The sequence below is a fragment of the Rhinatrema bivittatum genome, chromosome 2 (genome assembly GCF_901001135.1).
Source record: "Rhinatrema bivittatum chromosome 2, aRhiBiv1.1, whole genome shotgun sequence".
NCBI classification, from domain to species: Eukaryota; Metazoa; Chordata; class Amphibia; order Gymnophiona; family Rhinatrematidae; genus Rhinatrema; species Rhinatrema bivittatum.
The window spans coordinates 385398429-385426409 of NC_042616.1; the positions used below are offsets into that span (position 1 = coordinate 385398429).

Genomic DNA, 27981 nt, shown 5'->3' on the forward strand with positions numbered 1-27981 from the left:
ACCTCGCTGTCGATGTTGGTTCCGCCTCTTCCTGCCTTTTGTAACCAATTAATATGCAACCTGTAGGTGAGGCTTCTTCAGAACGAGGCAGTAGTCTGCCAGAGAGAGGCGAAAAGAACACGCTGGCTACCACGCCCACTTTCCCACCTATCCGCCAATAGAAGGCCGACCTCCGAGACTGGCCAAAGAGGACAAGGTCTGAAGGGATTTGTAGTGCACTTTCTTGACGGATGGCAGGAAGTGAGGTAAGCAGCCCGTCCCCCTGCTATTGGCTCAAGCTGTGGGAGTGGCTGGGACGTATTGCGAGTTTTTGCGTCACGGGCCAATGGGAGGTGCGGATGGTGGCGTGAACGTTCTGACCGCCCTAGTGGGAAAGAACGGGGAAGAAGTGGTGAGCGTGTCAGCGCAGAGCTGAAGGCAAGAGGAGGCAGTATGTTCAGTGAGTTAGTTTTAATAAAGGCGACACGAATGGTGACTTAACTCTTTTCGTTTTGTTCCTTTTATTTTAACTAGTGGCATAGCCAGGACCGGTTTTTGGAGGGGCCGAAGGTTAACTGGGGTGGGAAGTAATCGTACAAGTCTGAACCCTACCAATTGTACTCATCAATAAATAATGCCTTAGAGGGTAATTTGCAAAGGAGTTACACGCAATTTTCAAAAGCCATTTACTTGCGTAAAATGCACATAGTCAAGCAAATCCTATGGACAATTCAATGGCATATATTGTAGTAATTTTCAAAGCCCACTTACTGGAGTAAAGGGCAACCCTGTTTTATTCGAATAAATGCTTTTTAAAATCAGGCCCTAAGCATGTACCTGACAATGGATGTCTAAATAGCCTGCAGGATCTGGCATGCATCATGAGTGACACTTCAAAATATTTTAACTCAATTATTTCAAGCACTTACCAAAACTAAACCATATACACACTTATGGAAACAATTCAGTTATATTTAAAGGTTAAGAACATAAGAACATGCCATAATGGGTCAGACCAAGGGTCCATCAAGCCCAGCATCCTGTTTCCAACAGTGGCCAATCCAGGCCATAAAACCTGGCAAGTACCCAAAAACTAAGTCTATTCCATGCTGCCCTTGCTAGTACTAGTGGTGGTTATCTAAGTTAACTTAATTAATAGCAGGTAATGGACTTCTCCTCCAGGAACTTTTCCAATCCTTTTTTAAACACAGCTATACTAACTGCACTAACCACATCATCTGGCAACAAATTCCAGAGTTTAATTGTGCGTTGAGTGAAAAAGAACTTTCTCAGATTAGTTTTAAATGTGCCACATGCTAACTTCATGGAGTGCCCCCTAGTCTTTCTATTATCCGAAAGAGTGAAAAACCGATTCGCATCTAACCGTTCTAGACCTCTCGTGATTTTAAACACCTCTATCATATCCCCCTCAGCCGCCTCTTCTCCAAGCTGAAAAGTCCTAACCTCTTTAGTCTTTCCTCATAGGGGAGCTGTTCCATTCCCTTTATCGTTTTGGTTGCCCTTCTCTGTACTTCTCCATCACAATTATATCTTTTTTGAGATGCGGCGACCAGAATTGTACACGGAATTCAAGGTGCGGTCTCACCATGGAGCGATACAGAGGCATTATGACATTTTCCGTTTTCTTCACCATTCCCTTCCTAATAATTCCAAACATTCTGTTTGCTTTTTTGACTGCCGCAGCACACTGAACTGACGATTTCAACGTATTATCCACTATGACGCCTAGATCTCTTTCTTGGGTGGTAGCACCTAATATGGAACCTAACATTGTGTAACTATAGCATGGGTTATTTTTCCCTATATGCATCACCTTGCACTTGTCCACATTAAATTTCATCTGCCATTTTGATGCCCAATTTTCCAGTCTCACAAGGTCTTTCCAGATCATTTATAAATATATTGAAAAGTAAGGGTCCCGATACAGCTCTCCTTCCCCCACTCACCTCCCTTCCTTCCCACCCACAGTTCTCAAGGATATCATGATGTGTGTTGATCAGACATCTCAACACACATCATGATATCCTGCAAAGTATTCTAAAACTCCACCTGGTGTTATGACAAAAGAATTATTATAATTTAGCATATATCCTTCAACTCCAAACAGAATAGCATTACTTCTGTCTTTAAATTATAATACTAATAAAAAGAATACATATTTCAAATGGCTGACAAATAGAGCATCCAATAATTTAAAATTCATGCAAATTTTTAAAATTTTCACAAACACCAATATAATATTTTAAAACCACACACCAAAAATTAAAACTAGGCATGCTCTCCATACATGGGCACTTTCTCAGGCTTACATACATGCTCATTCACACACACATGCTCTCTCTCATGCTCACTGCTGTACAACATAATACACCTTTGTACTAGAAGTTATAGGTTAAAAAAAAAAAGAGCAAGCTGAACGGCTACAGATCCTGATATAAACTACACGCTAGCAAAACACCTTGATCCCACATATAAAACATAAACCTACCCTCACCAAATACAAAATAATTGACTACAAATTAAAAAGAGAAACATGGAGACATGCTGAACTAGAAACACAAAAAGCCAGACTCTTCCTGCTGTATAACATCAGCAAAACTGTTGCATTCCCCCTCTACTGTAAAAAATAGAAATATTGAGATGCACATTTCCCAAAATGACACACAGAAAATCAAATTATTCCTACTTCCTCTCTCAGAGAAACAGAAGCATTAGTAGTCTCACTTTCCCCAGCAGTCTTGATCCCCAGCTCCCTCTCCTCTACCAGTCCCCAAGTCTTCCTTTCCAGTCCCCTCCACTTTCAGCCAGACTCATACTCAGTGCAATAATACAAAAACGGAAACATCATTTCTCATGAAATAAAATTAAGAAATATGTTAACCATAATAGTAAATCATACTAATAAAATATCAAAACAAATGAATAGAATGCCTAATAAATAAATAAAACATTAAAATAAAAACATAACTTTAAACATTTCCCAAAAATCAATTAAATGTTTCAGAACAGAAGACATAACAAATAACACCCAATAATTAAAATTAGGATAAAAAATTTCCCTCACTTCATACCAGAGAACTTATGATTTCCAGTAAGCCTGAGATTGTCATGGATTAGTGGACGGCACACACACTCTTTTTCTGCTCTCTTTATAGATCTATAACACAGTATATTAATTTATTTATTTACTGTTTTTCTTGACCGACCATCTTCAGAGATATCATGCCGGTTTACATGTAACAGGGGTGAGCAAAATAGGAAAAGAGTAGTTACAAAAAACAGGGTCATGAATAACTGGGAAGTGCATGAGGAAGATGTACGGGAAAGGAGAGCATCAGGCATAAAGGAGACGGCAAACTTAAATACACAGTATCAAATTTAAATATATCTGATGTGAAAATGTCATGCTTCTACACTCACTTCTCTCTCACTCCCCCTTCTCCTCCCACTCGCTCACCTCTGTCACTCATCCCTGTCCCCTTCAGTCACTCAACCTCCTTCCCCCACTCACCTCCCTTCCTTCCCACTCACAGTCTCCCCTCTCCCATCCCGTCACTCAAACCCCCTTCCCTCGCTGTCATCCCGGTCCCCTCTGCCTCCCTCCCTCCCCTTTCTCCTTCCCTCTCAATCACTCACTCCCAGTCACTCACTCCTCTTCCCTCTCAGTCACTCCCTCCCTCCTCTTCCCTCTCAGTACTCAACCCCATTCCCCCACTATCACATCCCTTCCCTCCCAACCACCGTCGCTCATACCCTCTTACCTCACTCTCACCCCTTCCCTCTCTGTCTCTCACACCCTTCCTCAGGTCACTCAAACCTCCTTCCTTCACTCTCACCTCCCTTCTCTCTGTCACTCACTTCCTCACTCTCACTCCCTCCCCTTCCCTCTATCACTCACCACCCTCTCTCCATCCTTCCCTCTCAGTTACAACACCATGTGACTCACCGCTTCCCCAAGCTGGTCTTCCTTCCTGCTGGTGAGGTGTAAGAAGTCCGCTGGCAGGCTCCCAGCTGCATCGAGTGCTGTCACGCTGGGGGCCTCTAATTGCTGGTTGGGGGTGGGAACCCTACCACCATGTCACAATCTGGCGCCACGCAGGGTCTCTAATCGTTGGCTGGAGGGGTGGTAGTCCCTGCTGGTACATCACAACCCAGCGCTACCACGCAGAGATTCCGATCGCTGGCAGGGGGGGGGGGGTGAAAACACCTATAGTGCAGCACAATAGAGAACTTAAAACTTGCGGCTGGGAAAAAAAAAAGTTGAGGCCCTGCCTGCATGACACTGTTCAACTCAGCACCTCATTAATCCATCCCTGCTTGACTCCCAATTGGGTGGGCCATGGCCCGCCCAGGCGCGCCCATAGCTACTTTTAATCACTTTGTGTGTTCCTTTGGCAACTCATGCACCAGTTTTCTTGCCAATGAAATTTTGTGAATCTCAATGGGAGAGGAGGGGTTGTTTGAGAAACATACACATACAGTTGAGAACAGGCTTAGGGATGAAAGAGGCCACTGAGGATAGGATAGGGTACCGGAAGGGATTGAAGGAGCGAATGCTGGCAAGGAGGTTATGAGCGAAAGAGAAAGCTGAGGCTATGGGAGGATTTGAAACTTGACAGAGAGACTACTGGAAACAGAGGAGGCACTGAGGGAGAGACTGCTGAAGACCGACTGAAGGATTGATGGTGGCTGAGACTTGCAAACAATGCAAGCTCTGCTCAGAGACCTGTAAATCTAATTTGCACCTGTTTTTCTTGGGCCCTGCCAAAAAATAAGTTCTGGCTACCTAGATGACAACTGAATAGGGGTGCTTTAGCAAATAACTAGGTTGGCAGAAAATATATTTATTTACAAACATTTAATATTCTGCTTTTTAGCAACGGATGGCTTCAAAGTGGATTACAATTAAATTAACCATGTCTTTACTTTTATTCAGGAAAGTGAGGTAGCTTGTCTCTAAGCGCTAGAGCATAGCAGCTGAAGGCCTTCAGTCTTATGCAGTGGGGTTTGTTGGAAATCGGGGGTGGGTAGGAACGAAGGACCTTTTTGTGAGGATCAGAGCTGTCTGGCAGGGGTGTAGAAAGCACAGAACTGGGAAAAATTTTCCGGTGCCACATATTTGTAGATAAAGCAGAGGGTTTTGAATATAATTTTGGTTTCAGTCTATAGCCAGTACAGTCTGTAAAGGATGGGTGTTATGTGGTCTGTTGATTTGGCCCGTACCAAGATGGTAACTTTTAAACCGGCATGTGTTTTGTCAACCTGTAACCATTTTATTACATATGCATGTTATAAATTAACCTGACTGTACGCACAATTTTAAGAAGATGCATACCAGTACACATATCCAGGGGGCTTTTAAAATCCGTTCAGCACGCACCAGCCCAACTCATGCACGTATCTCTGTGTTTTGGCACACACCTCGCTTTTAAAATTCACCTTCAGGATTTTGACTGTTGCATGTTGTATGAGTTGTAGTTCTTTCAAGCAGGACAGGAAAATAGCATTTAAACAGAGTTACAGTAATCTAATAGACTGGTGATTAATGTATGGATAACCAATGTAAGCTTGTGCTGATCAAGCTGGTTGAGTAATTGCTGAATCTGGCAGAAGTACATAAAGGAGATCTCACTACCTTAGTAGCATGGGATTCCATCATGGCATTATTTATTTATTTATTTATTTATTTAAAATCTTTTCTATACCGTCATTCAGTATATTACCATCACAACGGTTTACATAGAGGCACATATAGTAAATTGTACATGTTTCTGTTCCTAATATTAGGGTGGTGCCTTATAAGTTCGGTAACATAGTTTCATAATAAAGTCTATATGTTCAGTGTTGTTTAATCTGTCCTGTGATTACAATAAAATACTTATTTATACATTTCAGTTAAGGGTGTAGTAAACAAACCATGACGTACATACATATACTGTGCTAGTGCTGTATAAAGGTTTTGTGTGTACAGCTTTCAGCGTTTTTCTCTTTCTCGCTCTCCTTGTAAAAAGGCTTCGATAAAGAGCCATGTTTTTATAGAGCCTTCTCTAAAGGATCAAGTTGAACCTCTAGTCTTCGTACAGAATCTTTGGACTGGAGGGAGGTACCGGATGGGGAGGGTATGGACTGCAGGGGGTGACCTTAGTATCTCAGGGGGTCATTTATTAAAGCGATCGTGCGTGAAAAGTCCCTTTTCGCATGCGATCACTAAATGTGGGCGGCAACAAGACAGGAAGAGGAGGAGTCGGGGCGGCACTGGGGCGGACGCCGCGAAGATGGCGCAATGGTAAGCTTCCGTATCGCTCCCTATTTCGTGCTGAATAACTACACCTTTTATGATGTAGTCATTCGGTGCAATGCCGGCAGCGATCGCAACAGACAGTTATTGAATAAGGAGACTAGAGAGGCTTGGTCTGCTCCAAGTTTAACACACAGTTGAATGTCATCTGAAAACAAGTGACATTTGATGTTGAAAGACCAAATCAGGTCACAGATAGGACAGATGAAAATGCGGATGAGGTACTCCACAAATGAGGTTTTTAGGAGTGACTTATTCGTTAGCTCACATGACAGACTGCGTTCTATTGGATAGAAAAGATCCAAGCCATCTAACAATACCTTTGATGCCAATGTTCTTTGGGCGCTGAATCAAGAGACTGTGATCAATTGTATCAAAAGCTGCAGAAAGATCTAGTAGGATTAGGATAGAGTTACTCCCCTTGATCTGTATTTAAGTGAATATAATTGGTGATGTGCAGTAGGACAGATTCAGTGCCGTGGCCTTTCCTGAAGTCTGATTGGGGAGGGTGCAAGAGAGTTCTCTCGGTGAGGAGTTGGAAGTAGATTACTTTTCTCAACTGGTTTGGATAAGAAAGGTAGTTACCAATTATTTGGGGATCAGATCCCATGGCCTAGTGCAAATTGACAAACTAAAGAGTAGCAAATCACCTGGACCAGATGGTATTCATCCCAGAGTGCTGAAAGAACTGAAAAATGGAATTGTGGACCTGTTATTGGAAATTTGTAAATTATTATAATATGAATGTCGCTTTTGTAAACCGTTGTGATCTTCTTTTGGAATGACGGTATATAAAATGCTTAAATAAATATCAATATCATCATCTATAGTACCTAAATACTGGAGGATTGTCAAAGCAATGGCAATTTTTAAAAGGATCAAGGGGTGATCCATGAAATTACAGACCAGTGAGTCTGATGTCTGTATCAGGCAAAATGGTAGAAACTATCATAAAAAAACAAAATTGCTGAACATATAGATAAGCATAGTTTAATGGGCAAAGCCAACATAGATTTAGCCAAGGGAGGTCTTTCCTCACCAATTTGCTATATTTTTTTGAAGGCGTACATAAACGTGGATAAAGGTGAGCCAGTTGATATAATGTATCTGAATTTCCAGAAAGCATTTGACAAAATCCATCTTGAGAGACTTCTTATGAAATTAAAAAGTCATGGGATAGGGGGCAGTGTCCTATTGTGAATTGGTTAAAAGACAGAAAACAGAGAGTAGGGCTAAATGGTAAATTTTCTCAGTGGAAAAAGGTAAATAGTAGTGTGTCTCAGGGATCTGTTCTGGGACCACTGCTTTGAAATATATTTATAAATGATGTGGAAATGGGAACAAGTGAGGTGATCAAATTTGCCAATGACACAAAATTATTCAAAGTTGTTAAATCAGCAGAGGATTGTGGGACATTGCAAAACTGGGAGACTGAGAATGCAAATGGCAAATGAAATTGAATGTGGACAAGTGCAGAGTGATGTACTAAGGCAGCGGTTCTCAACCTGTGGGTCGCGACCCTGGCGGGGGTCGAACGACCAAAACGCAGGGGTCGCCTAAAGCAGGTCCCCAACCACCGGTCCGCGGACCAGTACCGGGCCGTTGGGTTTTTTTGCCGGTCCGCGGCGCCGCGGCTGCTGCGGGGAGGCGGGGCGAAGCTGGCGACCTGCCTCCTCCAACCCCAAAAGGGAAGAGACATGGCCCAAAAAGCTAGCGCGTCGCAGTGACGTATGTTGCTGGAGCCGCGCAGGCAGGAAGAGGTGTATCAGCCACTGCAGGTGCTCCTCCTACTTCCTTCCTGCCCGCCCTGCCCCGGAAGACAAATGTTGCCGGAGCCGCACGGGGAGGAAGGAGGAGGCGTGTCAGCCGCGTGGGTAGAAGAGGCGCTTCAGCCGCGTGCAGAAGAGGAGCAGCGGGGCCAGGAAGACTAGGGCCACTGCAGAGCCCATCCTGTGGCAACCCGTAAAGAAGAGGCCCAGAGGTGAGAGAGAGGTGTGTGCGAGTATGAGATGAGTTGAGAGACTGTGTGTGTTTGCAGAGACAGCATGTGAGAGCCTCTGTGTGTGTGTGAAAGAGACAGCATGTAAGAGTGAGAGCCTGTGCTTGAGCAAGGCAGCATGTGGGGGTGTGAGAGAGCCTGTGTGTGAGACTCAGACAGCCTGTGCCAGTGAGAGCCTGTGTATGTGTGTGTGAGAGAGAAATGCATGTGAGAATGAGAACCTGACTGTGTGTTTGAGGGAAGAAGACAGGTGGAGAGAAAAGAAATAGAAAAAAAGGCAATATAAAAGGAAATGGCAAAAAATTAGAAAGGGAAGCAGATGTAAAAAAAAATAAATTACTTTTTACTGATTGGCACATGTAATCTTTGGGAATGTGCAAGAGTAGCACTTTCTCTATGGCGGATCTCACAATGTACGAGATCAACATGGAGGAAGTGGAAACCCACGGGGCCTGCACAGAGGAGGCAGCAGAATGGGCTTCAGTGCCAATAGCAGCAATCAGTACCTCCCCAATAGCCACGTGGCAGCAGTGGCAGTAATTAGATTAATTGTTTGACTCAGCTGGAGGTGACAAAGTATGAAGTGGGATGTGAAATCAGCTTGATCTGGTGGAGAATTAGGATTGCTGTTACACATGAACTGTATTTGGCAAACATAAAGGGAGCCAGGATAATCAATTGATGCCTGCAGCTGAGGACTGATTCATTATGACTCATGTAGAAATTAGTGCATTTTCCAGATTAGTCTGCATAACACAATTCTCAACATTCAGCATTATTTCTGCTGCATAGAGTTTTATCTGAGAGGCTCTGAGGTTGTGAGGGAGCCAGTAAGAGTGAGAGCATGAGTGTGTATGAGAAAATCCAGGGGAGTAAGAGTGTGTGTGTGTGAGTGGGGGGGGGGGGGAGAGAGTGTCTTACACCCTGAGAGTGTGTCAGTGTCTGTGAGAGTGAGAGGTTATGGTGGGTATAAGAGCATGAATGTGTAAGTATGTGACAGTGTATGTGTGAGAGAGAATGGACATGTGAGTGTGTGAGAGAGAGAGGATAACCTCCTAATCCTCGACAATATCAGGGTGACTGGAAATCAAGAGCTCCCATGTATGGACAGCAGGGGCTTTTTAAAATCCTTATTAGTTTTAATTATTGTGTGTTATTTGATATATGTGCTGTTTTGAAATATTATTGGTGTTTGGAAAATTCTAAAAATGTATATAATTTTAATTAATAGAAATTATATTTATCAGTAATTTTAAAATATTCTTTTATTAGTATGGTTTTACTATTATAACTGATGCTTTATGTTTCTTAATTTTATTTTATGAGGAATGGTAGTTCTGTTTATAAATGTCATAATAAATAAGTATGCACTAAAATCCAACCCCATCCATAACCCCGCCCCCATATGACCAAAGCCCCACCCTCACCCCGCCCTCGCCGCAACATGAGGAACTGTATTTCGGGGTCACGGCATTAGAAAGGTTGAGAACCAATGTACTAAGGGAAGAGTGACCCAAATTATAGCTTTATAATGCAAGGTTCCACATTAGGCGTCACCACTTAGGAAAAGGATCTAGGTGTCATTGTTGAAAATACATTAAAATGTTCCGCTCAGTGTGCAGCAGCAGCCAAGAAAGCAAATAGAATGCGAGGGATTATTAGGAAAGGGAGAATATAATGCCTCTGTATTGCTCCATGGTGCAATCTCATCTTGAGTATTGTATGCAGTTCTGGTCACCACATCTCAAAAAAGATATAGCAGAATTAGAGAAGGTACAGAGAAGGGTGATCAAAATTATAAATGGGATGGAACAATTCCCCTTATGAAGAAAGGCTAAAGAGGTTAGGATTCTTCAGCTTGGAGAATTCATGGCTGAGGGGAGATAGGATAGGTCTATAAAATGAGTGGAATAGAACAAGTAAACATTAATTAGTTGTTTACTCTTTCACAAAGTACAAAGACAAGGGGACACACAATGAAGTTACTAGGTAATACATTTAAAACTAATAAAAGAAAATATTTTTTTGTACTCGATACATAGTTAAGCTCTGGAATTTGTTGCCAGAGGATGAGGTGAAAGCTATTACTGTAGCTGCATTTAAAAAAAGGTTTGGACAAGTTCCAAGAGGAAAAGTCCATTAACCATTATTAATGTAGAGTTTCAGAAATTCATTGCTTATTCTTGGGATAAGCAGCTTAGAATCTGTCTACCCACTGGGATCCTGCCAGATACTTGTGACCTGGCTTAGCTACTGTTGTAAACAGGATACTGGGCTTGATGGACCTTTGGTCTGACCCAGTATTGCAAGTCTTATGTTCTGGATTTTCAACAATCATAATTTCATTGACTAAAGCGTGCAGGTTTGATAACTATCATACTGTACCCCTGACAACATTAGTAGAATCTTGAATATATCCTCAATCAGGTTCTACTTTCCTCTTGGCATCACCTTTGGATCGGTTTGTGGGTGGAGCATGCACACCTTAACTTTGCTGCTTATAGAAGTCTCTGCACCACTGGAAAGGGGTGGGTCGCTGTCTCTCTAGCCTGGAAGACAATGTGGTCAATCCTGGGGAATAGCATGCAGGCTTTTATGGTGTTTGGAAGTGACTAAAGCTGTTTTTTTCATTAAAGTAAACTGAATCCTTGTTGATCATGATTACTTTTCTTGTTGTAGTGCTGCCCCTGAAGCAGACCAGTTTCCCGAAATTCAGTGCAGGTGGATTGGAGGATGCTTCTGCCACTGCAGGGAGAGCCACAGCTGCTAGTGTGGCTCTCATGGCTGATGGTGGCCTTGGGATTGCTCTCTTTCCTATTACTGCGTTGGGTGCACATTCCTTACGGCCGCTACTCAACTCGCATCTTTGGGCCGCTACTGCCTGCTCGCCTGGCCTGGTTCATACAGGAGCTGCCAGCATTAGTGCTACCCCTCTACCTGCTGGCAAGTCAGCCTGCCCCACGCCTCATGCATGCCACTAACTGTGTGCTACTGGCAGTCTTCCTTTGCCACTATCTGCATAGGTGAGTCACATGGATAGGGTTAAATAAGTCTTGCACACCATCCCCAGGAGGTTCGAATAATTATTGGAGTAACACCTAAGAACTGTAGTTATGCCTGAATTGGGGCTTCCCAGTCCTATGTTGGTGACTCCCTAGCCAGTCAGGTTTTCATGATGTGCTAAATTTACATGTACTTGATCTACACTGTATATTTGTCATGCATATTTATTGTAGATATGAAAATCCAACTGCTTGTGGAGTCTGGAAGGCAGGTTTGGAAAGCTGGGCCTGGGTTTCTGTGACCTCCATAGTTCCCTTTCTTCAGATTTCATGTTCTTAACGTCTCACGGACAGAGATGCATGAAGTGTTGAAAGTCAGACTCAGATCCATTGAATATTTCAGCCTGTTTCGAGATTAGAGGAAATGTTTAAGTTTCACAGGAGCTATATCTGTTGGTGAATACCATTTGGATTTCTTTCCCAGCAGATCTGGTGAAAATCCAAAGTATGTCCAATGATTTCCTCTGCCTGACTCACCTCCCTGACACCAAAAACAAATTCCATCTCGATTTTCTGTCAGATTGATTTGATGAACCGACAGAATTTCTCACAGCTTCTTCAAATCAGGTGCAAACCTTTTCCAAGGAATCCTCTATCGTTGCTCATGTATTACATTTTCTGAAAATTTATTTAATGTTGATTTAATAAAAGGTATTCCAGCCTGCAAAATATTTTAAGGAATATGTTTATTGAATTTCAATCTGTTTATCAGATAATTGTTGATCCTGCTTACAGTGAGAACTCATTGTCAGTGCAAATATGTAATGCTTTATCTAGGTATAATTATTGAAAAAGTAAACAAACTATAGAGCCAAGCCTGAATAAGTGTCCAGGTTCATGCCTTGCATTTTATAATGAATCATTCACTAAAATGACACTTTCAACAATGCTTGGATAGTGAAGTCTGAGTCACATAAACCAGCAAAATAGGTCTCAAATTGAATAGCTTTTAGCCTAGTTTCTTGCAGGGAACTTGGGCTTATAAAATCCTGTTCCTGTTCATACCCAGATCAGTCCAGACAAGTGGGGTTTATGCATCTCTACCAGCCGATAGAGGCAGAGAACAGAAACTTTGAGGCACTGCTACATAACTGAGAGTGCCACCTGCAGTCCCTCAGTATTTCTCTGACTCCAGCAGATGGTAGTGGTGCATACCTGCAGTCTGTTAGTAAAAAAAAAAGTAAAGTTAGTTTAGAGTAAGGAAAAGAGGATCCAGAGGTGTTAGGCTACTTTCGTGGGCCATCCCTGTGGTTGAGTAGGGGGTTGGATATCCCCGGTTAGGCTTGACCCTTGATTCCAGGGGTCCTGGTTCCCTCACTCCCCCTGAGGGCCTTCCTTGGAAGCCAGCCTGTGGAAGTGTCCTGGAGCCCCAGAAACAGGAGAGTACATATTTCTGTCCCCTTTTCTGCCCTTCCTGGAGGAGCTGGTGGGGGTGGGGGCTCTCAGGAGCGCCAGTGGAGTTAATTTTCTTTCCTTCCCGCGGTCAGTCGGCTCAGCATCAGGAAGGACAGGCTCGCGCGGCTTGTGCTGTCAGTTCAGCGCCTGGACAGCGGTTCGGCTACTTAGTTTATTTTTAGCCTCGAGCCATGCCGCACGCCTCATGCCGACTCCCGCTGAGCACGGGAAATCCTGTCCTGATCTTTGTCTCTGGAGGTGAGGGAGCCTCAACACAGATCCCCCCCAGGGGCTTTAGGCCCTGTGCAGGAACCCCCGGGAGGGGGGGGTCAGAGACGATGGTCATTTTACCTCCATGTGGCAGGAGCCCTGCCTTGGCTGTGGAGAGCAGGGATTCCCCTCCTCCACTTTTCCTGTGGTTCAGGGATCGGCGTGGGATGGAGAAGTGCCAGCAAATGCGGGAAAGGACCGCAGAACAGGTGTCTCGCGGTGGTTTTTCCGCTGATTTGTTTTGCTGATGCATGAGGACTATCTCGCCAGTCAGGAATTGGCGAATAAGCGACCAGCCTCTCAGCCAATTCGGATGGCCCGTAAGAGACCTCGGACTGAGGTGCCTCTGCAGAATGGAGGGCTTTTTGTGCCTGTTGGGTCTCGAGTGTTCGCTTACTGATGATACTTCCTCTGACACTAGCGCCTCCTTTTGACCCGGAGCGGCGGCTGTCAGCAGGTTCGACAGCCGACGCTCAATTTTGCCGGCATCTGTTCTCAAACCAGCTGACAGCCACGGGCTCGGAAACCGGACACCTGCAAAATTGAGCGTCCGGTTTTCGGTCCGACAGCCGCCTTTTTTTTTTTTTTTACTTTTTACACCCTTCGGGACCTCCGACTTAATATCGCCATGATATTAAATCGGAGGGTGCACAGAAAAGCAGTTTTTACTGCTTTTCTGTGCACTTTCCAGCTGCCGGCAGAAACTAGCGCCTACCTTTGGGTAGGTGCTAATTTCTTAGAGTAAAATGTACGGCTTGGCTGCACATTTTACTTACTGTATCCCGTGCGCATACCTAATAGGGCCATCAACATGCATTTGCATGTTGAGGGCGCTATTAGGTGCCGCGGGTTGGACGCGCATTTTCCGCCCCTTACTGAATAAGGGGTAAGGGAAGACGCGCGTCCAAGGGCAGGTTAACAGTGCACTCCGTCGGAGCGCACTGTACTGTATCGGCCTTTTAGATTGTAAGCCCTCTGGGGCTAGGGAAATACCTACAGTACCTGAATGTAAACTGATGTGATATCTCAGATCAAATGTCAGTATATAAAAATAAATAAAGTGCCTATTTTCATGTTTATTGTAGGACGTTAATTTTCCCTTTCCTGATTCGTGGAGGAAAACCAACTCCCTTTATACCTTTTGCATTAGCATTTCTGTTCTGTGGTTATAATGGATATCTGCAGTGCAGGTACATAATGAATTATGCAGAATACCCCCCAGACTGGACAAGTGATCCCCGTTTCATCATAGGTAAGTTGACAAGTGATTTGAAGTAAAGCAGCTCTCCCCTGACATTGCTTTATTAAAATGAGGTCTTTGGATTATCTAGCATATCGCTTACAGTTCTGTTCTAGTGATATCTGGTTAGTGCAGTCACTAAAATGACTTCATATCTGCTTTAGGAATAGAAAACTGAATCTATGGCCTTTGGCAGTGCAAAAGGAAACACAGGAACCATAAGGCCCACTTGCCCAATTTGTTTCATATTCATTTTATGTAGTTTTTATGGAGCGACAGCTACAGTTTGCTGTTAGATGCGAGATTAGTTTGTCTTCTGATATCGTGTGTGGACAACACATCCTGAGTTTTGTACTTTACCTCACAGACTTTTTATTTTTGGGTCCTTGCCTCTCCTCGTGCATTTAGGGAATGTGAGTTCCTATTTGATAAGCAGTAAGAATGAAACGAGATGCATAAGGATACTGCAGATTCACTGAACAGACCCACAACGAAGCCTAAGTCATTATCAGGACTGACCAGGAAATAATAAAAACGCTTTAAAATTAAGCATGAAATACTGATGGCTTCCTCTACCTCCAAATAACATTATAAAAACACCCTTATATTTTATTTACAATAGGTAAATTTATACCCATAGTACTGCGTAGTTTAATTCCCAGGGAAGGCATGAAAAGCCCCTGTATCTTAAACAATTAAGGGAAAAAAATGCTCTCCTAAACTCAAATCTGGTAACCAGCACAAATGTCTCGATCTGCTTTCTCCCCTAGAATGTAATTCAGTTATCATACCCCTCTATCTCTTCCTACTTGTTCAACTTTGCTTTGAAGTTATTTAATATAGCCATGACTCCACATCTTATCACTCATTCAGCAGAGAATCCCTTCCTCTAAAACTAATGAAACCTTGCCTCTTGTTTTGTTGCTGCTTTGGCTGCAATATCCCTGAAGATCATCGATTATTTTAATCTGTATTTGCTGTACAGTTAACTTTTTGTTGTTTAGGTATTTCAGGCTGCCTCGCAGGCATCCTGATTAACATCCACTCTGATCACCTACTAAGAAACTTAAGAGCTCCTGGAGAAACTGGCTACAAAATACCTAGGGGTAAGTATACACGGTGCTGAAATAAACCAGTGCCTCAGAAGAAAGTTGTGACTATTAAGTCTGTTTCTTTTGAACTAAATAAAATTCAGTTGCCTTTTTGTAGCTGACTTTTACAGTGTCTTGAAGTCATCATGAGATCTCGGTCTAACTGTAGTTCCATCAGTAGGCTCCAAGAAAAATATACCCTGGTTTTCTGTGGATAATTAATGAAAATGCCAAGGTGTATAATTGGGTTAGGGTTTTTTTATTTTTATTTATTTATTTATTTATTTATTTATTTATTTATTTTAATCTTTTGAAGGCTCTGTATCCACGTCATGGTTTTCTTGTCAGGACTTGTTTCAGTTTACAAATGATGATTCATCACATCTCATCTACTACCACTGACTGGTCAAATTTTCACACCTCAATAAAACAAATGTTGTATCCGTTAATACCAGAGTATTCAGCTGTATGCATTATAATTCTCAGTTATAGCAGACAACCTTTTCCTGTTCAGTTCCAAATAAATTTTCTTTGCTTTTTCCCCACATGCTGTGTCCTCTCTTTCACCCCTTGTTAATCTTCTCAACTCTGCATCTTTTCCTCTTTTTTTTTTTTTTGTTTTGTTTTGAGGTCTTTTCTCTTAAGACATGCATTTCATTAGAAACCTGTTGATATATCTCAATGTATCTCTAGTACTGCAGCCACCAAACTGGTGACCTGCCATTGAGCTAGGAGAGCTAGAGATTGCTTCTCTACATTAGCTGCAGGACCTGTCCCACTTCTAGGGAAAAGTGATGCTTATACCAATCATTTGGACTTGCACATAAAGTGTTATTGACCTGGGTTTGTGTTTAGCAGTATAAAGGATCTATTACCCTAGTAAAAGCTGTTTAAAATTGACCATGTAATTGAACTGTGATAGAACATTTTGCAATATTTTGATGCTCTACTGCGCTGTACATTGTGGCAGAGTAGGAATTGAGAAATTCCGTAGGTTATATTAAAGCTTTTCTGCCCCTCCCCACGTTTTTGATTTGGAAAGAAAATGCAGAGAAATCCTGAAACCCCTCCATGTGCAATTAAAAAAAACAAACAAAACTTTGTTGAAGCACTGCTGCTTCTGGCAGTTTTATTTGCAAACTCAACAGAGCTGTCTTGTGGTAGCCTGTGTTGATTCTCTATAGGTTTCTAGGAGATATGTCTGAGACTGTTGCAAGCATCTTGGTATTTCTTGCAGCAAGAAATATTTTTATTGCCCTTACTATGCCCCCACATACCCCTTCAGCTTCCTTGTGATTTCTTTGCAATGTAATGAGAGTCATATAAAGGCAGAGAAACTTATGTAACCAATGTTTAGTGGGTGGGTTCCAAATCCCTCCTGGTTTACTGAATTCTGTATAGCTGTGTTCTTTCAATTGTAATGGACTAGGCCCAAGGTGCATGGCATACTGGACAAGGGTAAGCTGAACTAGATCCTTCTGGAACTGATCTCTTCACTGGCAAACCAAGGACCCACACATCTCTCTTGAGCCCACATCCCTGGGGATTGAGTGTTCAGACTAGAGGCATGGTGTAGTGGTTCTAGCATGCCATTCTATTTAGAGGCATGAAAAACAGAAGACTTGAGATGATATAAAGTCCTTAGCCATAGACTTTACAGCATATAAACAGAGCAGCACTCCTTCATAAATAGCTTATCTTTTGCACATGCACAATCTACACAAACTAATTCCTTGAGTGTCTAACTCTATAATTTACCCAAACATCCCAAAAAATGGAATCTTTCTCAGTAACCATCACAGTAAATTTAGTTCTCCATCAGTAAGCAGGTATGAATTAGCCCTAATACATAGGTGACGTATATAGTACCTACATGGACCCTGCTTTCGAGCTCAATAAAGACTTTACTAAGCAGACGCAGGTTGTGTATTTATTTAAAAAAATATAAAGGTCTGCACTATCAACCACTGTAGGTGGATTACAACCTTGAAATCATAAAGCAGATAAATGAAACAATAACAGAACGTAACCAAATAAACTAAAACAAATGAGCACCCCCACCTCCTGCCACAAAAAGTCAGGAGCATCTACTATTCACAATCTTAAAAGTAACACAAAAACACATTTAATAAAAATACCTAAAATAAAAATATTAATGAACTTTAAAACACAACCGGACGAGTTCTGCAAACTAACACTGACTCCTGAATCCTTCTGTCTTCCTCTGAGCTACCATACCGACATTTCCAAATCTCTCATTTCTTTGTGGCCTTGTTTTTTGGCTTGCTGTGCCTTGTTCTCTTTTTGTTGCTGCCTCAGCAGCCCCTCAACAGAACTTTTCAGTTGCAACTAAAAAAAAAAAATCAAATTATGGAAAAGCCCAAGGCTAAGAAAGCCACAGTGAGCGGGTTCAAGGTCTGCATCTGTGGACACCGGATGTCCATAACCAGCATACATGCAATGTGTTATCATTGCTTGCACGTGGACCACAAGTCCTCCAACTGCTACAGCTGTGACTCTTGTCCCTAAGATAGTGCAGAAAGATGATCTGTCAGCACCACCCAGAAGCAAGGTATGAGTCAATTAGCATCTCTGAGATGGCCTCAGCCCCAGCAGGGGCAATTAGTGTCCAGTTTTACATTGGCACTTCAAGAAGCTCTTTAGTGAGGAAGAAATCATCTGGGTCTTGGAAGAGGATATCTCTGCTCCAATGCAGAGGGTTCCTCAACCAGAGAAACCCCATATATGGGAGTTGCTGACAACTCTTTGCATCCTTAAGTCATACAGACAGAAGAGGGAGGTACTGTTTCCACATCGTGGGGCTACTCAGAATCCCCTGCAGGAGTGTGTTTCCCCCTTTGAAATTCCGATATTGAGAGCAAGCCCTCACCACAAGGTAGCAGGTTTTCCTTTTAAGGGGAGTTTCTCTACATGAGTTGGAAGGGTAAAGAAGGGGATTTGACTTTGTTTCAACTAGTTCCCCCCCCCCCTACCACCACCACCACGTCACCCTTCAGACAAGTAGAGGTCACCTCCCTCCTCATCAGGTTCCTGGCTTAGCATCTCCCCATGATCAGGGGAGAGAAGAACAATTAAGGGGGTTCTTTTCAGACCCCCTTCCAGAATTGCTTCAGCATATTTCTCCGGAGAGCATTTGCTAATCAGAATTTCTGGGTAAGTTGTCAACATCAGGCAGGGAAAAGACCTGAGAATGGATGTATTTGGGCTCCTTCAGTTTCCCCAACCTCCAGTGGACTCCACAGCCATTCCAATGCACAAGCTTCTCTAAGATCTGCAAATGAGAATGTGGCAATTGCCTACTTTGTGCCTCGCTGTGGCCCGCAAGTTAGATCTGCAATACAGAATCCAGGCCTCCCCAAGATATAGGGTATTCCAGTAGTTGCACCACTCTGTGGTAGTAGTCAGCACTGAAGTAGGCTAAGTGTTCTCAAGATCACTCCAGTATGCCCCCTGAGAAAGATCCAAAAGCATTATATGCTTTTGAGAAGGTCTTCCAGGGAAATATGCCAAGTGCCTGGATTGCAGCCCATCAGTTGTACATAGTGAAGTATTTCCACACACATGTACAGAAGTTAAAGCCTCCTGTTGGCTTTGTTTGACCCAAAATAAGTGGCTTTCATTGTGCAGTGAAGGAGTGTGGAAAAACATCTCCTGTATATGAAAAACTGTGTACAAAGCCTTTGATACCACATCTAGGATCTCAGCCGTGGCCATTGGAGCTCAAAGACTTGCATGGTTGAAAGCAAGTGCCTTTCAGGAGGATGTCCAATACTGCCTTTGTGGATGTTCCCTGTATATGTGACAATTTTTATAACAAGATAAAGGAGACAGTGGCTGTGATCAAGGAGCATCAATCCACACTACAGTCATTATCAGTAGCAGGAGGAATCATTCCACTCTAACCCACAGACAGTACTTTTCTTAGAAACATTTATTTTTCTAAGGATGCTCGGTCCGCTTCCCCCAGGATGTCTGGGGCCTCTTAAGCCAATGGAATCGGCTATGCCAGCAGTTATTCCACCAGATATGTGACCCCCTGGGAAGAGGACAACCCTTCAGTGGTGGATGAATCTGAAAGTACTAGAGATCGGTGTGTTGCTTGCATCCCACTACATCAAAAAACTGTCTGATGCCCAGGAGTTGGGCATTCACATCATTGCAGTATGGACCCAGGGTTTGTGGTCCCTAGGGGGAGAGTCTTCTGCAGATCAGCTACCTAGAATTGCAATCTATCTATCAAAGAAAGAGAATCTTGATCTAGACAGGCAAGCTACTGTCCTTGTTCTACCTAAACAAGCAAGGAGGTTTGGGCTTGTATGTCCTCTGCCAGTAGGCTCTCTTGATCTGGTCGTGGTCAGGGAAGCACAAGGCCCATCTCAGATGACATACTTTCTGGGGGTCCACAATTCATTAGCCGATTGCCTCAGCGAAATGTTAACATCTGCATGAGTAGTACTTGATGATCATGAGCGAATTATGGGGTCATTGAGGAAGCCAATGATTGACCTAGTTGCCTAAGAAGACAACAGAAAGGTTAAAAAGTTCTCTTCTGTTTATCTGAACAAATACAGATTAGCTCCTGACCATTTTGTGCTAGATTGGAATGTTTAGTCTACTCAGTACATATTCACTGATTCTTCTCATTGGAAGGATGGTCCAGAACTTCAGGACAGGGCAAGGATAATTGTCATAGTACCAGCCTAGCCATGGCAAATGTGGTATCTGTATTGCATTCATCTGTCAATTCAGTTTTTGATTCTCATCACACAGGTAGACAGCATGCTCTGTCATTTAGACTAAGATCTGCAACAGAGTGGACGAAAAGTGATTTAAGAAAACTTGAAGAATGGTCAAAGAGTCATGCATCTGGGATGCAGTAATCCAAAAGAGCTGTATGTGATGGACGTGAAAGACTGATGTGCACAGACCAAGAGAGAGATCTTGGGGTAAGTGTCTGACGATCTGAAGATGGCGAACAATGTGAAAAGGCAATAGGTAAAGCCAGAAGAATGCAGGACTACATAGAAAGAGGAATAACCAGTATGAAAAAGGAGGTGATAAAGCCCTTGGTGAGGCTTCATATGGACTACTGTGTTCAGTTCTGTTGCCTGTATCTCAAAAATTATAGAGACAGAATGGAGGCAATCCAGAGAAGGGTGACCAAAATAGTGTGGGGTCAGTATTGGAAGACTTATGAGGAGAGGTTGAAGGATCTAAATATGTATACCCTGGAAGAAAGGAGGTAAGGGGAGATAGGATACAGACCTTTGGATACCTGAAAGGTTTTAATGATGTCCAAACTTTGAACACTTTCAGTTGGAAAAGAAACAGTAGAACTAGGGGTCATGGAATGAAACTCTAGGGAATCACTCAGGACCACCATCAAGAAATATTTCTTCACAGAGAGGGTGATGGATGCCTGGAATACCCTTCCGGAGTAAGTATATGATGATTAAAACAGTCAAAGAATTCAAAGGGGCATGGTATAAATTAAAGGCTAGAGAATGGAAATAAAGAAAAGGGAACTGTCAATATTCCTCCTCACCTCGAATAAAGCACATATATTGTCACCGATGCAATGCTAGTTAATTGACCATCATACTAGGCTTCATCAACTTGAGTGAACCCCTTATGGCTCAGCCTTCTTTATAATCATCGATCAATAGTGCTATAAGAGTGCAACTTAATTCCTGGTGACCATCACAAATCTATTTTTTGTTATTTTTATATTGCGATGTGTTCCACAGTGTAAACAATAGCCAAGGAAAAATGTCAATCATTTTGCTTATCTCTAATCCAATGTCCTGTCGAATGCAGACTGTAACTCCGACACAGGACCGTGTTTCAAGCTCCTTTCTGGCTCTTCTTCAAGGGACAAAATGTTCAGTTATTTTAACGTGAGCATTCATCCAAGGAGATGGAGGTTGTGCTATTTTCTGCCAGGAAGCCTTCAACCAGAAAATCATTCAATTTCATATCGAAGAGATTCTCGATTTGGTGTTAAGACCTGCAAACTGGATCCTCCTTCTGTGGCCCAAGCGACTTTCTTCAGTATCTATTCTTCCTTCTCTCTTCAGCTAAGGTAAATCTCAGCTGCTGTGTATCACTAGCAGATGAAAGGAGTTCCAGTCTCTCTCCACCATTTGGTATCAAAATTCATGAAAGGATGGTGGCATTCCAAGCTTTCAGTTTATAACCCTCCAGTGCCTTGAGACCACAGTGTAGTCTTAGCTCAATTAATAAATTCTCTTTTCAAATCTCTTGACTCTGTGGACTTGAAACTTCTCACCAGGAACATGGTGTTTTTATGACCTTTACTTCTGCATGTAGAGTAAGTAAATAGGCTCTGGATTTCATAATAAACATAGAAATGACGGCAGAAAAGGACTGATAGTCCATCCAGTCTGCCCAGCAAGTTTCTCGTTGGTAGTATCTGCTGCACAGGTTACCCCCATGTATCAGTCAATGTTGCTTGACATGCTTTGCTTATGGACTTGACCGTAGAAGCAGTCTTGTGTTTGTTTTTTTCTTAATGTCTGAGCATCAGTACCCCAGACTGTAAAAAAGTCATACTTCACCATACTTCTAGTTTATTTTTTAATAAGGTTTTAAATAACATTGAAGAAATACATCTTGCAGGAAATCAACATTGAAATGGGGAAAAATTACAAGAAATTATCAATTGCAATGTAAATACAGTCCACAAATTAAGAGGGAACCAAGTCACAAATTCAAAGAATTTTTAAGCATTTCAGTGTGACAGGCCACAAATTATAATTTTTTGGATACAATTAATCATCTCAATGTATGGTGCTAGGGAAGGTGTGAAGAAGCCAGAGGAACTGTAACCTTGGAATTTGGGAAAAGCTAACTGAGTAGGATTATAAAAAATATATCCAAGACCCTGGAATTTGATAACATGCTTATATAGAAAGTTAAACCAGAACTGAGCCCTTATTTGCAATACTCTCCTATCTCTGTCATTTTGGAAACATCTGGATAAACTCACTTTTAATATTTAAAAACGTCTCCAACCTCTTACACAGAAATAACCTAAGAACCCAAAGCCTATTTGTATCAAGTCCAAAATCCACAATTTGATGTTGCAGGACAAAATACCCCTCCCCAACTTATCCAGAAAAGCAGTCAAATCCAAAGGGTGGAAACATAGTTGTGGGGACCGAAACAGGAACTCCCACACATGCAAAGTAAAGACTTTACTGAGAGTTGGCTCCATGTTGGCACTATCAGATGACATCACCAACGTGTTATGGCTAATTTATCCTGCTGTTTAAAGAGAATCCTTTTACAGGTTAGGAAGTTTTCTTTCTGCCTTTTTAACAGATTACACTTAGACTCTTGGACAAAGATGAATCAAGTAACCATGATCCTCCTAGGGGTAGTATTGTAAACCAGAAGCCTAGGAATTATTTTAACTGACAGCAATTCTGCATGCCAACCCTTCCTTGCAGAATAGGAAGCAATATCGTTCCTTTTTAGCAGCTGTTTCTGTCTTCTTTCACCAGAAGCCAGAATAAAAACTCACACACACCCTACTTGATGTCTCGCCTTAAATACTCTGCAGAAATGACATTGGTATCTCTTAGTGTCAGGGCACAACATCATGGTGTACCATTGTTTTACATATGCTCTTCAAGAACTTCTCAAACATAAGGGAAACTAATTTTAGTGACTGGTCAGTTTTAAATCTTTTATATAATCGTCCCCACCAATATGACCTTTGGCCAAAGCAAACCTAATATTGTAGTTCTTGTACATTGAGCCGTAATCCACTATTCTCATCTCGCAATTGTTCTAGCTGGCTGTTTGTATATTGCTATTTATATGCCCCCATATGAGATTCTGTAATAAAACCACCTCTCTCTAGGGATCAGAAAAATGTTGTTCTCTGTTCCTGCTATTTTGAAGCTTCCTGATTTTCATTATAGCAAGTGCTTCCTGCAGTCAGCATTTAATTTCTGAGCTCTAATTGAATTCACCAGCAATCTCTGCAGATACTATTTGCATTCTGTTTTTAAAGATTTGTACATTACAGTGGCTCCAATAGTACAAATCTGAGCAATTAAGACCATGCCATGTCCCCATACCAGGAGAAGTTTAACAGCATGAAAAGTCTCATGGTCTCAAGACATTGATACCTTGTGGGCATGCAACAGACATTCTCTCTGTCAACCTATTTTTTTAACCAAATATATTAAATTTGTCTTTTTCTTGTGTCTGTGGATCAGGGAATGTGTGGGAAGAGACATCTGTAAAAAGCTAGTGGGTATCTTAAAAAATCAGGGCGTAAGCACTGTCACTTCTGCAGGACCTGAAACTGGACAAGTAACAACTTCATGTACTTCCTTTACACACCGTTGTATTTTGACACTTTTTCTTTCAGGAGGGCTGTTTGAATATGTATCTGGAGCCAATTTCTTTGGTGAGATCTTGGAGTGGACTGGATTTGCTATTGCTGGCTGGTCTATTCAAAGTGCAGCTTTTGCCATACTTACATTTCTTGTTTTGATTTCAAGGGCACAACAGCATCATCAGTAAGTGTATAAGATTCTGTATTTGTCTAGTTGCTACACTTTTATCACATCCCATTTGACAGTGCACCAGCTTGTTTCTGATGGCTGATGCCAGTTGTATTTGGGTGGCTCTCGGCAGGAAAGATTTTAACACTGAAGAGTCATTCTGCCTTTTTGCACATACGATAGTCAAATGTAATATTTTACCAAGAAAACGTAAGTTGAACAATAAAATACAAAATCAGGGAGATGTGTCATAGGTTATACCACTTGAGGCCTAGTTTTAGACCTGTTACACAGGGTTTTTACAGGATTGCAAGCACTATATAATAGTAAATAGATCTGGGTTATTGTAATGTACTGAGCACCTTACACAAGGCCTTACTGAATTAGGATTTTTCCATAAGTAGGGAATGGCAAAGTATTTTGAATAAGGCTTGCCATAACAATGTGTTGAAATTGGGTGTTCATGTTTTTTATAAAATGTGTATTTTACCATGTAAGTAGCTTAGGCCATAGTATTTCACGATTACATTTTAATAAAGTAAATACAAATTTCAATTTGGACCCTATGCTGCTTAACTAGTTGCATATTATAATACTGAGTACTGCGTTATTGTGCATTATGGTAGCATGAGAAGCATTCTGTTGAGAAAACGTGAAGAGATGCTAATGGAGCTCCAAACACCTATACTATGCATCTTTCTCAATCCAGTTTCAGGCTTAGACACTGACATGGAGAAGAATTGTTTCTAGCTGCTAAGGGTTGGATATAAAAACTTCATGCATCGGTGTATTTGGGGGTTCATGAGTTGAAACAGCTTGGCATTTTCAATCTAAATATCCAACTGAGTGTGCAGTTATGCAAAATGTTTGGACCTCAAAGTTTTACTCAAAGGACTATTTACTAAAAATATTGCCAATATTTGTAAGTTTGAATTATATGCACAGCTATATACACACACAGAATACAAAAGATGTCTTCGCTGCTGCATTGTATAATTCATTATTTTTTTGCATTTCAGCATTAATTAAAAATTGATTTGCACAGTAAGTTTCTCAAGATAGTGGCAATTTTACTTCTTAGACTGATAGTGGAGGAGAGAATTGATTAATTTTAGTCTTACTGCTGGTCATTCACAAACTTAACAAGTCACTTAGTTATCAGTTTTAAATACTTTAGATTTAAGACCCCAAATAAATTTAAAACCCTTGAACTGAGAGACATTCATACTCCTTAATCAGCTTTTAAAACTGAGGCAATTCAACAAATTAAGATGAGACAGAAGTCCAGCAGTGAGTTGGGGACGATCCAGTCTTTTGCACTATGTTCCATATGTTTGATTATCTGCCTGTTAGTGAGAGCTTTTATGGGTATCTGCTGCAAAGAGCTCCTGGCTCTCAGAATGTCCAGTCTCTGGAGGTCAGCAGGGCAGACCTGGAGGAGCTAAGGCAGACAGTGAAATATGTAGAGGAGACCTTCATAGACATAATAGAGCAGTCCCAACTGGCCCTTGTGCTGCTTTGGAAGAGCAAGGTCAGGTGGCAGGAGACCATCACCTTGGTGTGGCAGGAAGTGATCCTTTGGCTAGGACTTGCCCTCCGGGTGATGCTTTATCCTCTCGCACCGAGGATGTCTCTCCAGGGGCATGTACTTTGGAGACAAGGGTTAAGTGAGCAGATTCATATAGTGTATTTGGATTTTCAGAAAGCATTTAATAAAATCCTCCATGAGAGACTCCTCAGGAAACTTTAAAAATCATGGGATAAGAGGCAGTGTTCAATTGCAAATGGGTAACTGTTTGTTTAAAAGGCTAGAACCAGAGGGTAGGACTAAATGGTCAGCTTTCCAAATGGAGAAAGGTAGTTTGTGGAATACCAGAGGGATTGATATTGGGACCTGTGCTGTTTAACATAATAAATGATCAGGAAACGAGAACGAGGAGTGAAGTAATCAGATTTGTAGATGACAAAATTTATTCAAATTTGTTAAAAGAGCAGCAGATTGCAAAGAACTGCACAAGGGCCTTGTTAGATTAGAAGACTGGGCAACTGAATAGCAGGTGAAATTTAATATACAAAAGTGCAAAGTGATGCACATAGGGAAAAATAATCCTATCTACAAGTACACGATTCTGGATTCTGTTTTAGGAGCCACTATCCAGGAAAAGGACCTTGGAGTCTTTGAGGACAATACATTGAAATTCTCTGCTCAGTGTGCAGCAAAGTAATTAGAATATTAGAAATGATCCAAAAAGGAATGCAAAATAAAATTGAAAATATCATATTGCTTCCGTATTGAACCATGGTGCGACCACACTTCAAGTAATGTGTGCAGTTTTGATCGCCCCAACTCAAAGACCCAGCAGAACTAGAAAAGGCGCAGAGGACAATAATTGTAATGGTGCTGCCTTGGATCAGGAAAATCTCTTGGTCAGAGAGCATCAACTTTGGTGTATCAGGTAGTGATCCTGTAGCAAGGACCTGCTCTCCAAGTGTTGTGTTGTCCTCTTGCTCCGAGGACAAGTCTCCCAGGGCCACTGCCCAAGAGGGAAGGGTTAGGTCTGCTGTCACCAACTGCTGTAACCACATCCTCTGGCAAGGAATTCCAGAGCTTAACTATGTGTTGAATGAAAAAGAATTTTCTTTGATTTGTTTTAAATGACCTTCTTGCTAACTTCATGGAGTGCCCTCTAGTCCTCCTATTATCTGAGAGCGTAAATAACCGATTTACATTATTTGTTCAAGTCCTTTCATGATTTTGTAGACTTCTACAATATCCCCCATCACTTGTCTCTTCTACAAACTGAACAGCCCTAACTTCTTTAGCATTTCCTCATAGGGCAGCCATTTCATGCCCCTTATCATTTTGGTCACCCTTCCCTACACTTTCTCCAGTGCAACTATATCCTTTTTGAGATGCAGTGACCAAAATTGCACACAGAATTCAAGATGTGGTCTCACCATGGAGTGATACAGAGGCATTATGACATCCATCGTTTTATTTGCCATTCCCTTCTTAATTCCTAACATTGTTTGCTTTTTTGATCACCACAGCACACTAAGCCGATGATTTCAATGTATTATCCACTATTTTCAGACACAGTATATCTTTTAGCTGTATGGGACATACTTTATGGGATATTGTCATTGGAAATATGGCAGGTAGGGAACTATCTGAAGCTTTGAAAATTACTGAAGGGCATGTCTGTGGAAGCTTATGGTAGTTAATAGGCTGAGAGAGGAAGTGGGCTTTAGACTGTGGATGGGATAAGCTCTTATGATGTGGGGGACAGGTTAATCATAGTATTTAGGGTTAATGAGGGGTGATATGGTCAGACGGGTGGTTTTTGTAGAAGAACAGTTAGGTTTTATTAAAGGTTGTATGGGGGATTATGAATGGTGGGTGGGATGAGGATTTTTTTTTTTAATTGCTTGGATATTAGATACATCAGGTGGTATATTAAATTGAATAAATTTAAAACAAAAACACAATGTGCAGTTTTAAACCTTTTAACTCATAACTGCCAAAACTTCAATTTGTTTTTGAATACCTGTAGTTTCACACATGAACAATGGGTATTTTCTGTATGGAATGGGGAACCTTATATACTGTTCATGCCATGGAGAAATGGCATTAATTCTAAGGTAGCACCTAATGTAGCAGTTTCATGTTCTGTTTTGACTTGGGTTTTCTTATCCTTGTTGTGCATTTATGCTCGATGCCCTTCATAAAATACATTTGTATGGTATAATTTAAACTGACTTAGGAAATACTTACTGAAACTATGCCATCTCTTTTCTTTAAGGTGGTACCATGAAAAATTTGAAAACTACCCGAAGACAAGAAAGATCTTGGTTCCCTATCTATATTAAATAGTGCGTTGAATTTTAGGCACTGCATATTACTATGATAAACCTATTTTAGCAAATAATATTGAAGTCATGTTGCCTGGCAATGAATTTTATGGTATTTTATGCCAAATCCTATTTTAAAATGTCTGTCCATTTTGTAACACAAAGCTTTTAATCTGATAAAAGGAAATGACCAAAGCTGCAGAATGGAATATG

At 41.6% G+C, this 27981-nt stretch overlaps 2 protein-coding genes across 6 annotated transcripts in view; one reads left to right on the forward strand and one right to left on the reverse strand.

Moving 5' to 3' along the window:
* Positions 1–133, reverse strand: part of NSUN2 (NOP2/Sun RNA methyltransferase 2) — a 257469-nt gene extending 257336 nt beyond the window's left edge. Inside the window, exon 1 of the mRNA XM_029590002.1 lies at positions 3–133. The gene's annotated coding sequence lies outside the window, so the exon portion shown is untranslated. The remainder of the gene's footprint in view (positions 1–2) is intronic.
* Positions 110–27969, forward strand: SRD5A1 (steroid 5 alpha-reductase 1). Of its 5 annotated transcripts, none has more exons than XM_029590004.1 (6): positions 110–245; positions 10977–11320; positions 14110–14276; positions 15269–15370; positions 23781–23931; positions 27720–27969. In XM_029590004.1, exons 2-6 carry the CDS (start codon positions 11031–11033, stop codon positions 27784–27786), a joined length of 777 nt encoding a protein of 258 aa, XP_029445864.1. In that variant the 5' UTR covers positions 110–245; positions 10977–11030; the 3' UTR covers positions 27787–27969. The 5 variants fall into 5 exon arrangements, with proteins under 5 accessions (XP_029445864.1, XP_029445867.1, XP_029445866.1 ...); XM_029590003.1 differs by lacking the exon at positions 110–245 and adding an exon at positions 292–439; XM_029590005.1 differs by lacking the exon at positions 110–245 and adding an exon at positions 330–430.
* The last annotated feature ends 12 nt before the right edge of the window (positions 27970–27981 follow it).